The sequence below is a fragment of the Talpa occidentalis genome, unplaced genomic scaffold (genome assembly GCF_014898055.3).
Source record: "Talpa occidentalis isolate TD23 unplaced genomic scaffold, MPIMG_talOcc4v2.1 talOcc4.12, whole genome shotgun sequence".
NCBI lineage: Eukaryota > Metazoa > Chordata > Mammalia > Eulipotyphla > Talpidae > Talpa > Talpa occidentalis.
The window spans coordinates 9,866,312-9,881,592 of record NW_023601212.1 but is presented as its reverse complement, the minus strand read 5'-3'; the positions used below and the strand labels follow the sequence as shown (position 1 = coordinate 9,881,592).

Here is a 15,281-nt window from a genome sequence, read left to right as displayed (position 1 = left end):
TGCTGAGAGCCTGAGGCTGGGCACAAGGACAGCGCCAGGATGTGCAGACAGTGGTGTCCCTGTACATCTGTGTGGGAGCCCCCAGGGGAGATGGGTGCCTGGGAGCCTTCGTTTGCACTGGTACACCAAGCCCTCGATGTTCAGGGTGAGCCCACTTGCAGGGCACCCTGCAGAGCCAGACCTGTATACCTTTGATGCGACCAGTGATGTAGAGGAAACCCTCTTGGTCCAGTTTCCCCAAGTCCCCAGAGTGTAACCAGCCTTCCTCGTCGATGGCCTCCGTGGTCATTTCCTCCTTTCCTAGGTAGCCCATGAAGACATGCCGGCCCCAGAGGCAGATTTCCCCGGTGCCATCCTGCGTCTGCTGGTGCAGTATGCTCTTACACCCACTCAGGGTTTTGCCGCAGCTGAGAGGTAACGGGAGAGGAGAAACAGGCTCAGGCAGATGCGGTCACCCACCCCGGGTGGCTGGGGTCTGCAGCGCAGGCTCTCAGCACTGATCGGCTGACCTGGGCCAGGTGAGCAGGAGGAGGTGTTTGCCAAATGTAGGACAGAGGTGCTGTTCTATCAAGTGAGTCAAATTCCCAGTCTGTTTGGGAAATCCAGCAAAGTCATGGGTTGTTTCTATCTCCACATATATAGGAAAAAGACAAAATGCTTCTGGTTTAAGAATAGCAACCCAAACCTTCATCCCTCAGGAAGCAGATATGTCGACCTGTACGCAAGACCAGGGCAGCTGATTTTAAGAAAACCAACTAGAACGTCCTTAGAAGTTAAAGTGACTGCCACAAAACAGAACAGCACTTTCGGGAATCTGGATTCTTCTAAGACTCTTTTTTCTAGAGCGAACCCTTGGAAGGGTGGCTTTAGGATGCAGAAAAGGAAACTTTTTCTTATTCACTTGATGATTGGTTTCATTGGCAGTTAGAAGCATCAGAAGTTTTTAGGGTTATGTGTAGCTAGTAAGAGAGCTCAAAATTTGCAGAGCCCCCTTACGATTTCCCATGGAAGTACTTTCTAGAATGTAAAAAAAAAAAAAAAAAGGAATGAAAGATTGATAAATTCAAGCATGGAAATATAAAATATTGCTGCACAGCGGAAAAAAAAAAAAAACCACTTTAAAACCAAACTACCAAGGGCAAACCTAGGGGTAAAATATTTGGAACTCATATCAAAGCAAGAGGACTGATTTTCCTTATATGTAAAGAGTGCCAACAGATCAGTAATAAAGTGTTTGATAATTCATTTTAAAAATAGGCAGATAGGGCCTCACTGGTGGCACAGCAGTTGAGCACTGGGTTGCGAAGCTGCCTGCAGCCTCTGCAGTGCCGGTTTGATCCCTGGCCAAGAGCAAGGGTCCCACATGGCGCGCAGACCTCTCCTGCCGCCTGCTACTCCCCTCAGCAGTGTACTTCGTCAGTCTGCCTGCTCTGCTCCCTGCTCTGGCTCTGGTGAATTCTCTCACCCTCCCACGCTTCTGACTGTACCCAGTGCTTGTTATAAATAAATAAATCTTAAAAAAAAAGTTAAAAAAAAATAAAAATGGGCAGATAGTTCAGAGAAAAATAAAAACAAATGTATTTTAAATATATGAAAGAATTTTTTCAACTTTAGTCATAAAGAAAGGAATATAAATGGAAGTTGTATTGATATATCATTTTTTACCAATTGAACTGGTTTAGCAAAATATATGGTATATATACAAGGCATTCACATTAGCATCATGTTAGCACCTGTTAGCATCAGATGCACATGTTAGCCTCACTTCTGGTGACAACAGATGGGGGAAAATGTCCTAAATATCCACCAGTGAGGAGATTAATTAAATAATTATGGAACCTCTACCCAATGGAATACTATGCAGCTATTAAAAATGAGACAGCTGTTTGCACTGGTATGGAAAATTCTCTATAAGATAAGGATCCCTTACTAGCCAAACCCATTTGATTTCTGAGCTTGGATGGGATGAATCAAGATTAAGTGGAAGTTTGTATAACAAATCCAGATACTGTGGGGATACCATGTTATCTGAGCTGGTTTGGATCCTGAGCTCCAGATACGATGGAAAATGTTTCCATTTGGGATAAAAGTATAGATGCCAAAACATTGCTTTTGCCAGGTTAACTCAAGAGCATGGTGTGATTATTCTTCCTCTGGGAGAGTGTTGTGAGTTGAATTGTTCCCTCCTCCATTCACATATTGAACTCCTAACCCCGGGGACCTTAGAATATGAATTTGTTGAAGATTTCATTGAAGATACAATTAGTTCTATTAAGAAGTACTCTCCCTGGAGTAGGGTGGCTCCAGTATGACTGATATCCTTAAAAAAGGGGGAAGTCTGGACACAGATCGCACGCAGGGAAAACGCCCTGTGAAGAGGAAGGCAGAGAGTCAGCTGCTGCTCCTATGAGCCAAGGAATGCCAAAGATGGCCAGCAAACTCCCAGAAGTGGAGAGAGGGAGGCCTGAATAGACTCTTCCTCCCAGGTTCCAGAAAGAACAAGTCCTGCTGACACCTTGATCTCAAGCTTCTAGTCTTCATGCATGCGAGAAAACTAATTTCTGTATTTAAGTTTGTGGAACCTTGTTACAGCAGCCCTAACAAACCCACCCAGAATGAACCAGAGGTTGGGGTAGGACAGAGGGAGATTTTCACTCTATCGTTTTATACCTTCTGATTTTTTTTTTTGAAATGTGCATGTATTTCTTGTTAAAAAAAATAAGAGTAAAAACACAGACTGGACTTTGTACCCTTCCCCTCGATAGGAACAGTGTATCCCTTCTCTTTGGTTTTGGAAAAACACTACTGGGCATTTGGGGTTCTGCAGGAAACAGACCCGGATGCGATCATGTTGTGGAGACAGGGAGATAACTGAAGTACAGAACTCTCCTTGCAAGGTGAAGTCAAAGGCGGGGGATGGTTTGGCTAGAGCGGGAAGATGAAGCTGAGTCTTTGCTAAGTTTAAAGGCACTTGGAATCTGGCCAAGGCTGCGAGGGCAGCTGGACCTGCACTGTGGCGGGCGGGAAGGGGTCAGAGAGAGACACAGCAGACGGTTCTGTGAAGGAACCTGTCCTTTGTCTTCTTACTGCTTCAGTCACTGCAGCCTGCAGAGTCACTGCAGTGTCATGCAGCCTCAAGCTCAAGCTGAGCTTGAGGAAAAGCCAGAGGCTTGTGGATGTTGCATCATCGAGATGATGGATCCCAGGTCCCAGGAGGCAAACCTAGCACCTGGGATGTCTGGAGACAGAGCTCTCAAGTGACAATCGGGGGAGACCATGAAATACACTGAGCCCTTCCCCTGGAAGGCCAGAGAACAGGAGTCAATCTGGAGATGCCAAGTCTGGATGCATCTTCATCTGCAGACTTGCCCACCCTCCCATATTCACCCCTGCGAGCCCACATTGTTTAGGAACAGGGGACCACCCAGGGGGCTGGTACCTTAGAATCTTGTAGTTTTCTGGGGTGCCTATGGTGTGGGGTCCCGAGCTTTCTGTCATCCCGTACATCTCACGGACAGGTATGTCCAGGCTTAGAAAGAACTCGGCGGTCTCTTGGCTGAGGGGTGCTGCCCCACTGATGCAAGAGTGGCAGTGGTCGAGGCCGAGGACACTCCTGATTCTGCTAAACACAAGGGCCTTAGCCATGCGGTAGTTCATAGACATCTCTTGTCTCCTGTGAACGAGAATGCCAAGGAGGCAGGGGTCCATGACCAGGGGGCCAAAGGGGCTGAGGGGAACCAGCTGGTGAAGGCTGAGCAACCTTGCTCACTGTTTCCCCCACTCTGACCCCCTGGACCCTCCACATACCCCAACATCCTTTTTATGTTGGTCCTTAAGCCAATAGCTCTTGCCCATGAAAACACTTTCTTCTTCAATTTTGATGACTTGGCATTACTTTCCTTTACCTTCTCTTCCATCTTCTCCCAAACTCGTGGCACCCCCAGGAAGACAGTAGGCTTTACCTCCTGCAGAGTCCTGAGCAGCGTACCCTGGAGGGGACAGAGCCACACAGGCACCTTCCATGGACCCCAGGTAACCATCCCCTCCCCAGCTTCCTTGCTCCGTCCAGGAGAACCTCCTCTTGGTTCTGATTGGACCAGCCTGCGCCTATGACTGTGGGAACTAACCCGCTGGCTACTCAGAGGGCAGGCAGATTTTCACACATTGTTTAGGGCTTTGGTGGGGAGCACTTGCTGATAAAATATTCTTGGAAGACAATATCAAGATACTATGGACATTTTAAATGCCACTTGGCAACTTCATTTCTGTGGCTGAAGGAATTTAGCTGAATGAGACTTGGGTGGATAGAGAAGCACACACAAGGTGTCCTTTACAGCTAAGTTTCATGACAGAATGGAAACCAGCTACATGGTCAATGATAGGTGATCAGCTAAGAAATTGGCCCAAACATGCTGTGGAATATTACACACTTTTACCCCCTAAGTCACAAGATTCCTCCCTCCCAAATGATCTATAGATTCTCTTCAAGAATGACACCAACAGAGAGAGCATGTCAGTAACAGGAAGATAAAGAGGGTCCTTGTGACATCACTTTGGCACCTGGATTCAGCCATACCTGAAGGACTTTTCTGGTTTTGAGTGAGCAGTTTCCCTGAAACCCATTTTAAGAAGGGCTTTCTCTTACTTATCATCGAAGTAATGCAGAAACCTCACCAAATTGGAAAACAAAAGCAACTATTAATTTTGGATAAAAACAAAAAGTAATACCACACAGAAAATATATCGTAAACTGCTTAGCCCAGTTAACTAAGAATTATTTATATTGAAAAAAGTGGAAGCAGTGGAAATGGGGGTATAAGAGAGTTAAATTCTCATCCCCTACAATAGAAAGGTAATAGATAATATTTTTAAAGTGGATAAATTAAGAAAAATGGTATTGTGTATTCAAAAAAAATTGGAAATGCCAAAAGAAATCTCTGAAGATTTTGAGAAAATTTGCCTCTGAAGGGTAAGTCAGGACACAACTGTTCTTCAAAAAAGGTCCAAAATCCCTTATCTCAAGCTCTTGGAACAGATGTATTTTGGAATTTAGAATTCTCTAAATTTCCTCTGGAATTTTGAATTCAGAATGCTTATACAGTGCATATTTCATCAGCTACAGAGTGGTGCTTGGGTAAACATGCTGAAACCCATCACATCAATAGATGAATATTCCCGTAAATGGGATAAAATGAAGACTACAAATAGCTTCGTGTTCGTTAAGGTCCTATTTATTGCCAAAAAAATGTTGGGGTTTGGAAGCTTTTGGAATTGGAAATAATGGCTTTTGAAAAGACAATACCAGATACACATTCTGTTTTTAATACCATGCACATCTTCGGCCTTGGGTTGTTCAGTGTACAACCTACACAACCATACACGGATGCCCTGACTTGGATAGAGTTAAAAACTAAAAGAATGTGGTCAACTGTTTCTAACACCGCTAACTGGGTGCAAAACATGAGGACAGAGAAGGAAGCCCCTAAGATCTGGGTTTTAACAAAACTGTCCCTTCACGGGGACTGCCCTTGGTGTTACCTTGAGAGCATCTGGTTGAGCAAAGTAGATGAGAGCCCCAGTCTTCATGGGGATCCAAACATCCATCATCTGAGATGCAATGTGGCTCAGGGGAAGGTAGCTGACCACCAACTCCTGCCTTTCTGAGGCATAACTCATGCCACAGTCCTTAGCTGCCGCCCCAGCCATCCATGTGATCTAGAACAGAAGTCAGCATGATCCAGGGTGCCTGTCCTTTCTAGAGGGTCATTTAAGTGCAACTGTAGTCATACCTTGCTCAGTGGTGGAATGCGTTGTTAGAGAAATGCATCATCAGGTGATCTCATCAATGTGTGAACATCATAGAGTGTAATTATACAAACCTATATGGGCTAGCACACCCCCCACCCGGACTCTATATAGAAACCACCATATGAGTCCGCCATTGACCGGAATATTGATAGGCAGCTCATGAGTTTATTTAGCAAACATTAGGAAGGGAAGGGATGTGCTAGGCATTGCTCTGGTCGGTTGCAAACACGGAGTACTTTATTCCTCATCATAATACTCTGGGGGCCCATCACTCTGGTTCTCCTTATTCTGTAGATGGAGAAACACGGAGTAGTGAACTGACTTGCCCAAGGCGAGGGGGAGCTGTAAAACTCGGCAAACTGCAGAAAACAGACTCTAGCATTAGAATGTCTACGGTGAAGGATTCACTAAGTGGCCAGAATTAAATTCTGGTTCCATTATTTGATAACTGGGTGATTGCAAGGAAAATGGAGTAGCTCAGGCTTTTTCGCCTCCTGCCAACATCTACTGTCACCACCTGCAGCTTTGTTTGCCACCCAGGTTTCATTACCCACACGTGATGTGGTGTTACTGCAAAAAGCCTTGGGAGCTCAACACCGGGCACGCGCACCTATAAATACCAACACCTGGGCCAAGAAATGGGCTCTTGGGGCGCTCACAGGCCGGGAGGCTTGGCTGCTACCTGCCTGCCCTCCTGCCTGCTGCTCTGCCTGAATACCTGGTTCTCTGCTTCAGTATTAAAGGCCTGTCAGATCTATAAAAGGTTCCAGTATTCTTTTCCCATTTGCCCCAATCACCCATGAACCTGCCTGGCCTGGGATGGTTGCATGGCAGCGATGCTGGGAGGTATTTGCTTAAACTCCCTTGCAGCTTCCATTTATTCATCTGTAAAATGGGTACAGAGGCTTCGCTACTATGGAAGTAGAACTATGGAACCAATATTGTCCAACAAGGAAAGGTAAAATACATGAACACCCCCAAAATTAGCAAGTTCTTTTTCTTCCTCCAATGCATACCTTGATGTTTTAATGTATCTGGAATTTTGTGATCTATGTTTATAACTGGTATCACGAATCTTGGGTGAACAGTTACCTCCTTAATCCAGTCACACAGACTCCACACTGTTCCTCCAACACACCAACCATGGTCCTGCCGCAGGGCCTTTGCACTGACCCCTCTACCTGAAATGTTCACCTCCTCTTTTCCCCACAACGACTCCTCAAATGTTAAATTTCCATTTAAATGTCCCCTCCTATCATGCCACTTAAACTGAAGTTTCTTTTGTCTATTTCTCTAGTGATTTTATTTGTTAATTTCCTGGCTGCCCCCCATAAGCACTGCTATAGCCTGTAGTTCAAGGAGCCTGGTTCCTAGCACCCAAGGGGTGTGGCATGTGTAGACAGTGATGCACAGTGGTTTACACACTCCTGGGTTCAGATCCTGGCTCATGCCTCCCTTTGGTCTGTCACCTTGAGCAAATCAGTTCCCCTCCCCGAGCTTCAGTTTCCTAAGAGGTTAGTGTATGCATCACCGTGGACACACAGCACCCTACTCGGGAGAAACTCTGAGCTGTTGATGTATGTTGGGAAGTTTGGTCTAGTTTTAACTTCTTGCAGTGAAGATGATGACATGGATTTGAACTTCAGGGGTCCAGTTATAAGAGCATTTTGTTTTCTATCCTCAGCTTCCACATACATGGATTCAGCCAACCAGCGATGCTGAATTCAAGAATCAGGAGGGTTGACAGTAAGTTCTATGTGGATTTTCAATTGTGTGGGGTGGCAGGTGCCCGGAAGTTACCGTGTTAACTAGCGCAGGGCCAGTTGCGTGACAGGACACACAATACCAGGCATATAAATGTGGTGGTTCGAAGACAGTTGCTGATTCTCTGCCTGCTCTCCTATTTGGAGCTGGAGTTTCTTTCTCTTCAAAGGGCTGGTCCATTTTAACCAGCAAAATAGAGCAGAAGTTTCAGAGCAGCTGCCTGACTTTGAACCTTGGTAGACTGCAACTTCTGCTTTCATCTTCGAGAAGGCTTGCTCTGGGGCTAGCCAGGCACTGTTTAGAGGGTCAGCCTTGATGTTGTCATGCTGGGTGGAAGCCAAGACATGGAGACGGGAGTAAAATCCTTCTAGGACCTTCCAGGGTAACCCAAGCACTGACTGAACATGGCTGAGTGATCCCAGCTGACACCACATGGGCAGAAGAAACACCTGGCAGAGCCATGCCCAATTTGCAGACCCAGAAATTACACACTCTTGGTGTTTTAAATTACTATGTTCAAGAAAGGTTTGTCAGGAGCAACAGCTAATGGATACAGTATGTTGAATAATTTAACCTTTTACCTAAGAGGTAGAAACCACTCTTGTCTCCATTCTGCAGACGGGGGAACACCAGGGAATGGAAGAACTTGTTTCAGGAGACACAATTAGCAAGTAGGAGATCCAAAGTCAAACCCAGGCAGTCTCACTCCAGGGTTTATGTTTGTCACCCCTATTCTGGGAGAGTTAATATCTCACCACACATGAAGCCACTAGGAATATAATAAGCACCAGGGTCAGGTGGAGGTCTAATCAGATTACTTTCATTCATTCATTCCACAAAAGTGGATTGAACCATCCTATGCTAGAAGACACAACAGACAAGTTCTGCCCTCAAGGAGCCGATGTTTATTTAAACAAGTGACTATATATGTCAGTATAAGAAAAAAGCAGCCAAAGGGGGACTAAGGTGCAAATGGGTGGCTTACTTATGTTTGCTATTGTAAACAACAAAGTCAGGGAGGGCTTCATGGAAGAGGTGATATTTGAACAGGGATTGAAAGAAGACAAAGGATCAAGCCGCACAGCATTCTGGGAAAGAGAACCCCATGCAGAGGGAACAGCCAGTGCAAAGGCCAGGGTCTGCTGGCAAGGATTAAGCCAGGCTGTCAGGGAAAAACTCGTACAAGGTAGAAACGCATCACTTAAGAACTAGTGATCTTTCTATAGGGGAGGTACCCTTGTCAATTGGGTGTGTAACCTGCCAGATATTTTTCTCTAAAATGATAACATATGCCCATCACTCACTACCATTTTAAAATTTTTGCAAAAACCACAGTGTCCTTTGCATACTGTTCCACAACCAGCTTTAAATTTTTATATTGTATCTTTGGGCATCTGCACACCTTAGCCACATAGAGCTACAATGTAGCTAAAATGGAACTGTGGGGTCAGTATGTCCAGTCCAAGTCCTGCCCCTACCAGGTTGTTTGCTGTGTGATCTGGGCCAAGTGATCTAACCTCTCTGGCCTTGGATTTTCCCACCTGTGAAAATAACACCTGCCTTATAAAATCAAAAGAATCGCTGTGAGGATTTACTGCGTGTAAAACTTTTAGAACAGTGTGAAATGAGGTGTAAGGAGCCTGCAGCAAAAGTTAACTAACACTTCTTTCTCATTCCTTTTTAAAACAGTTTCATTGAGGTGTAATTGACATACAATACACCACACATATTTAAGGCCTGGTCATGCCCCCAGTTAACCATTCTGATCAGCTGTGAGCTACATACATGGCAGGGGTCCCAGTAGGCTATGCCATCGAGCCCAGGCGTGGAGTGGGCTGGGTTTGTACAATGACACTCTATGACATTTTTCACAAGTGTGTATCCCCATCATGAAGTGGTATGTGATGGTATATAATTTGTTAAATATCCATACGTGTCTGCATTCGTGAAGCCATCATCATCCTCGCATTTCTATCTCCCCTAGAAGTTTCCTTGTTTCCCTTGGCAAGCCATGCAATGTTAGCTAGTACAGCTGATCCTTGAACACAGGGGTTGGGGGCCCTGATCACCAAAACAGTCGAAAATCCACATATAACTTTTACTTGGCCCTGGGTTCCAAATCTGGGGATTCAATCAAGTGACATCGGTGATTAGCTGAGTCCATAAACACGGAACCGGCAGCTGGAAAGCTATCCATGCAAGTGGAGCTTCTTGCTGCTTCATAGGCAACCACCCATCTGCTTTCTGTCTCTGTTGCTAAGTCTGCATTTTTCTGGGGCTGGAATGGAATCTTTTAGCATCTGTTCCTCCTATATAAGAGTGACCTAAATTACCATTAGTGGGGGACTCCACCCAGACATACATACATTTTCCCCATGCACCCTGCTTTTCTTGAGTGACCAAAACATCAAGTTCTGCTTTACCTCCTGAACACAGAATGCATCTACTGCTCCTCAATGTATTTATTTTTATGATCAAATGCAGTTCTAAGTTCTCTGCAAATATTAACCCATCCAACCTCCAAGCCAGTCTTTGTGGCAGGGACTATTACATCACACCCATTTTACAGATGAAGAAACTGAGACTTGGGGATAACCTGGCCAAGATCACAGAGTTGGGACTTGGACCGAGGTTGGCTCCAAAGTCCTTGATCTCAAACCTGCACTATGCTTCCCCCTTTGAAGAGGTTGTGGGACTTAAGCCCACGTTAAGGACCTGGCTGTGGCTAGATCCCTAAATGCCACCCGGCCCCAGGGGGTCAAAACTAAAACAGCCTGAACATCAGTGTCCCAGAGTAAAGGGATCTGGTTACTACAAAGTTCACCACCAGAAACTGTGCTTACGTTGTCATGGCTAAGCATCACTCCCTTGGGGTAGTCCCCAGTGCCGGAGGTGTAGATGACCACAGCACACTGGTTGGCTTTCTGGCTCTCCATGATCTGGTCCAGCTGGATATCAGGAATGCTGTTGCCGAGTTCCATAAACTCTTCCCACTATGGAAAGAAAAGACAGAGGCTGGGGGCCCATCCTCTGCTTGGCAGGAGCTGCCTGGCTCCACCCAGGTCTGGTTCCATCGGCTACTCCTGAGGCCTGATCCCCAGCGCAAGGAGAGGTTTAGGCTGTGCCAGTCCCGGTGCCTCTTACGAACGCCCTGAGATGTCTGCTTCTGCCCCTCCGCTTCCTGGGCAGGCTACTGTGGCTGCTTGCACTTCCCTTTCTCGTTTGTTAGACAGGAATGATATCAGGACCCAGCTCCTTGGGTGGTTCTAAGCAGTAAATGAGTTTATATATTTAAGGTGCTTAGAACAGTGGAGTTGGGTATCGTTTGTTCTCTGCACTCCCAGATTCCTCTCCACACTCCAAATGTCTTAACAGATTGATGGGGCAGTCTCCAACCCCAGTTTCAGAGTCAACCCCGATGGGTTTAAGTCAGAGAAATCCATCTATTTGGGTCACAGGGATTGTATCATGTCTGGGTATGTGACCTAAGGTGTCCAAGCACCGTGGAGTTCAGGGCATCTGCTGGAAGTGCAGGGATAGGAATGGGTCATCTGGCCATGAATGAGTCAAGCTGTAGTCCCATGAAATGCTCGACCATTTCAGAACTTTGGGGGAAACAAGGCTGAAGTGGAATCACGAGAGCAAAATGGAGTCTGGGTCATATTAATTGAACCCCTGGTTCCAGCTATGCCTGAATGCCATGCCCTGGGTTGTGGTTACATGAATCAACAAATTATCTTTTTCTCTTAAGCCATTTGGGATCAGGCTTTTGTCACTTGCGACCAAAGACATCCTTACAGATAACAGGCACATGAGTCTCCCTATGACAGATGAAGGAACTGAGGCTGAGGTGCTAAAGTAACACAGCAAGTAAAGAGAAGAACCGAAGAAGGTGCCATTCCAGGACCTGTGCCCTTAACTACCATCGAAATTTGTTGCCTAAACGGCTGGGTTGTGGGAACTGAGTATGGCACTGGACCTGCAAAAATTCTACTACAGAGCCCTCAAAGTTCTGGATGAGGGTGATGCCCTGTGTTCAATTTGGAGGGCACCTGAAGTCCTCCAGAACTGGCCAGTGTGTTGCAACACCCAAACATTTTGGGGTCCCTGTCCTTTGTCTGAGAGATGCCCAAGCCCCCCGCCCCCCAAAGGTGTCCTCTAATGGCTTGTCCAGGACCCGGTCCTTGCAGGGTCACAGATTATTAGATTGGGAGACACTGGACCCAAGTTGGTCTCCTCCAGTCCTCTCTGTGGAACCCTGATGTTGGCCCCAAGTCCCATTCCAAGTATCACAATCTGCTCAGTTAATTGCCTGAGTCGGCCACACCCCACCTGTCCAGTTTCTCAGACTCTTGTTCTCTCAGATCTAACAATCGTATTCCTAAACGGAATCACAGGCGCTCCTCCCCGCTGCAGAGAAGTAGATACTATTTGATGTCACAAAACTGTCCCCTCTAAATCACCCTCCTCAACCAGGAGTGACTTTGCCCCCAGGAGACTTAGCAATGCCTGACGACATTTCTGGCTATTTCATCTGGGAGGCTGCTAGTGGCAGCCAGTGGGTGGAGACTGGGGACGGGGTCCACACCCGCCATGAGGTCGGGTCCCTGACGACAAAGAATTATCCGAGCCGAAGGTCCAGAAGGTCCGTAGCAACAAGGAGAGCAAGGCTGCCCGAAGCACTTTTCTCAGTTGCACACACTGCCATTAAGGCAAACGTGGAAATGCCACCTTTCCTCAACAGCAACCAGTATAACTTATCTGCAAAGTAATTCAGTAGAAAACAGGCCTGTTTCATTACTTTTTAAAAAAGAAAAAACTTTACATGAGTTTTAAATTCTACGTTAAATCATAAAAGATGCAAACCCGGCTTTGGCTGTGAGCCAGCCTGCCAGCCTTCAGGCAGGGAGCTCGCCCAGCGGCAGGGTCTGCTCCTGCATTTCAGGTCTGACAGCAGCGGTTTCCACCTGTCTCCACCAGGCACCATCCCCAAAGCCGCTGTCAAAAGGTCCCGGGAGATACGTGCTGTGAGGCCACTTTTAACTTTTTAAAAGCCTGTAGCTCTGCTCCATTGTCTTTCGCAGTGAGCCATCTTCCTGGTCTAGTGCAGTGGTTAGGCCAGAAGGCACCACCTACAACTCCCACTGGCACGGAGGGCAAACCAAATAAACTCCAGGACTTTGTAGGGTTTCTGATTTGATTCATGCGTTTGCGGGTCTAATTCCATGGCAATTAACATGAACTTGTCCTGGTCCCTCTCGAGCTGCCTGCCCTGGCTTCTGAGAAAAAAAATAATCCTAGACACAAACCCAAAAATTTCCTTTGGCCTAAGTGTGCCTCTGTTGCTTACATGCGAACATTCTCCGCCGCCCCCCCCCATTATAAAAGACCCCCAGGCAGAGTGTATTTTCAAAACACGACTGCAACATTTATGGCTTCTGGCTCTCCCCAGGAGTTCCTCCTTCAATAACAGGCGAAGCCTGCTCCCATCTACCCCTATTCTTTGTGTCTTAGGGCCACCCCCTTAGACAGGTTTCTCCATCACAGAGATGAGGAGGCCAGAGGAGCCCCAGCTGCAGGGTGGGGACCAGAATGAGGACTAGGGACTACACCTCTGTGCCAGATTGAAAGGCATGCAAAAACAAAGCAAATGCGATCAAGACGAAGAAAAAATCCATGATGAATGAAATATCACAATTTTAAATAAAGACTGGTTCCAATAGTCCTTCCAAGTCATAACAGAAATGTGCACCTTTATATATATCTATATTTATATATATTAAAATCATCAATAGTCTTAATCAAAAGTAAGATAATACATTTTGGTTTGGATATACATAAAATACTTCTAAAATGTGAGTTTTAATACGCCTAATTTTCAATGATGCAGTATTTTTTCCTGATTACTTTAATGTTCTGAAAAAATGGATAGATTATTGTTATAACATTGATTTTGGAGGTGATTTGTTACACAGCAATAAATAACCAGAACACATACATTTCCAGATCATCTAAAAAATGCCTTCCAAAAGCCCCAGCTCACTCTCCTTGCCAAGCTCCACCCACCCTTTCAAGGCCCCACCCACTTCCCTGTGAGGCCCCTCCCCCCTGCTCACCTGCCACTTTCTGTGGGAGTCCCCGCCTAGTTCCCTTTGGAGGCTGTGTCCCCACCCTTTGCTCACTGCCCCCCTCCCACGCTTACGTTGTACAAGTTCAGGATGTTTTCCGTCAACGGGTTCTTGTACTGGACGATTGCTTTGAGCGGGGTCTGCATCATGTGCCGCGCATTCTGAAACAAAGTGTTGCGTGGTCGACATAGCACCTCAGCCCTGGGAAATACGAAAGCTGGATGCACGTCCTGAACTCCCTCCTACAGCAACCGGCCTCTTTTCTCTTCCCTGCCCAGTGAAAAACCTTGCTAGTGACCTTGACTGATGTGAAACCACCGGATTTTAGGACTCCAGGGTTCTTTGCAGTGAGTCTCTGAGCCTCCACCAGCTAAGGCAGGTGAAGACAGCCACCACCTGGCCGGACTCTGCTCTGCTGGACAATTCTCAACCTGCGCCTGGGGCAAGCTCCATCACCCCAGCTTATCATTAGCATCTACCTGGGAGCAAAAAGACACCTTGTCAGAGCCCAGAAGTCGCCCTGGGTGGTTGGAGGGAAGCCCTGGGTCTGGGTCGGGATTTACCGAAAGGATTTTCTTTAGCTGTAGGTCGTTTTCAACCAGCAGGATGTCCACCTTGGCTTGAGCAATGACGTACTGACAAGCATCTGCAGAGTTGGTGGCATAAATGCCAACACTGATTCCCCTGGGAAAAGAAAACACACACCTTAAGGTTAGCGTGTTCTGGAAGGTGGGGGAGGGGAATGGGCTGCAGGCAAGCCTAGGTGACAACTGCCTCCCTTCACAGCTTAACACATACAACAGCAGGGAAAAAAAGAAACAAAAAAACCCCGATAGTGACAAGAAAAAGGTGTCCCAGCCACGATGTCACTGAGATGCTGAATTGTGGGGCCCTCACATGGCCCCACTTACAGGTGGCAGAAATGGGGCTCAGTGTAGGGAGCTCACTCATTCAGGTCCCAAAGCCAGTAAATGACAGCGGGGGTTTGGATCCCCCCCAAGCTCCTGTGCCCTCCATCCACAGCGTGTTGCCTTCTTTTAACCTTTCTATCTTGGCTGCATTTTGCATTTCCCGGATGCATAGTGACAAATAGCATCTTTTCAAGGGCTTATTGGCTGCTTCCTTGGCGACTGTTCTGTTTGAGCTTTTTACCCATTTAAACTCTGCCTGTCTTGTTATTACCAGGTTATAGAAGCACCTCACAGACACTAGTCCTTATGGCTTATACTGAAGTTGTTAGGGGGAAAGGCTGTCCTAAAGCTAATTCCACACAGGCTTTGTGGACTCCACCCCCACCCCAGGCCAAAGCCAAAGACACTGGGAACTCCACATCCCATCACCACCCAAGGGAAGGAGGCTGGGACCTGAGAGTGGGGTTAAGCAGCCAGGTTGGGTATAAAACTATAAAACAGACACCTGGGCTTTGGGGGGGAAATCCCTCATTTTGGCTCCCCGCCAGCTTGCAGCGTCCGGCCAGCTCGGAGAGTGCCTTTGGGTTTCCAGGTTGGTGGATCGGGTAGGACGCATTAAAGACTTTATTTCCCTATTTTTTTCCTTGAGTTGTACATTTCCTTAATTCCC

The 15,281-nt window shown here is 46.7% G+C and overlaps 1 protein-coding gene across 5 annotated transcripts in view; it reads right to left on the bottom strand.

Annotated features, from left to right (window-relative positions):
• LOC119240623 (long-chain-fatty-acid--CoA ligase ACSBG2-like) overlaps positions 1 to 15,281 on the bottom strand; it is a 28,338-nt gene that overhangs the window by 5,687 nt on the left and 7,370 nt on the right. For 4 of the 5 annotated variants that reach the window (XM_037505186.2, XM_037505187.2, XM_037505190.1 and 1 more), the window contains 7 exons: positions 14,264 to 14,384; positions 13,775 to 13,861; positions 10,416 to 10,565; positions 5,539 to 5,715; positions 3,808 to 3,989; positions 3,440 to 3,673; positions 190 to 407 (listed from right to left, as the gene is read on the bottom strand). In XM_037505186.2, the coding sequence (XP_037361083.1) occupies positions 190 to 407; positions 3,440 to 3,673; positions 3,808 to 3,989; positions 5,539 to 5,715; positions 10,416 to 10,565; positions 13,775 to 13,861; positions 14,264 to 14,384 (1,169 nt within the window). Of the gene's footprint in view, positions 1 to 181; positions 408 to 3,439; positions 3,674 to 3,807; positions 3,990 to 5,538; positions 5,716 to 10,415; positions 10,566 to 13,774; positions 13,862 to 14,263; positions 14,385 to 15,281 lie in introns of all 5 variants that reach the window. The other variant, XM_037505191.2, reaches the window with a different exon arrangement.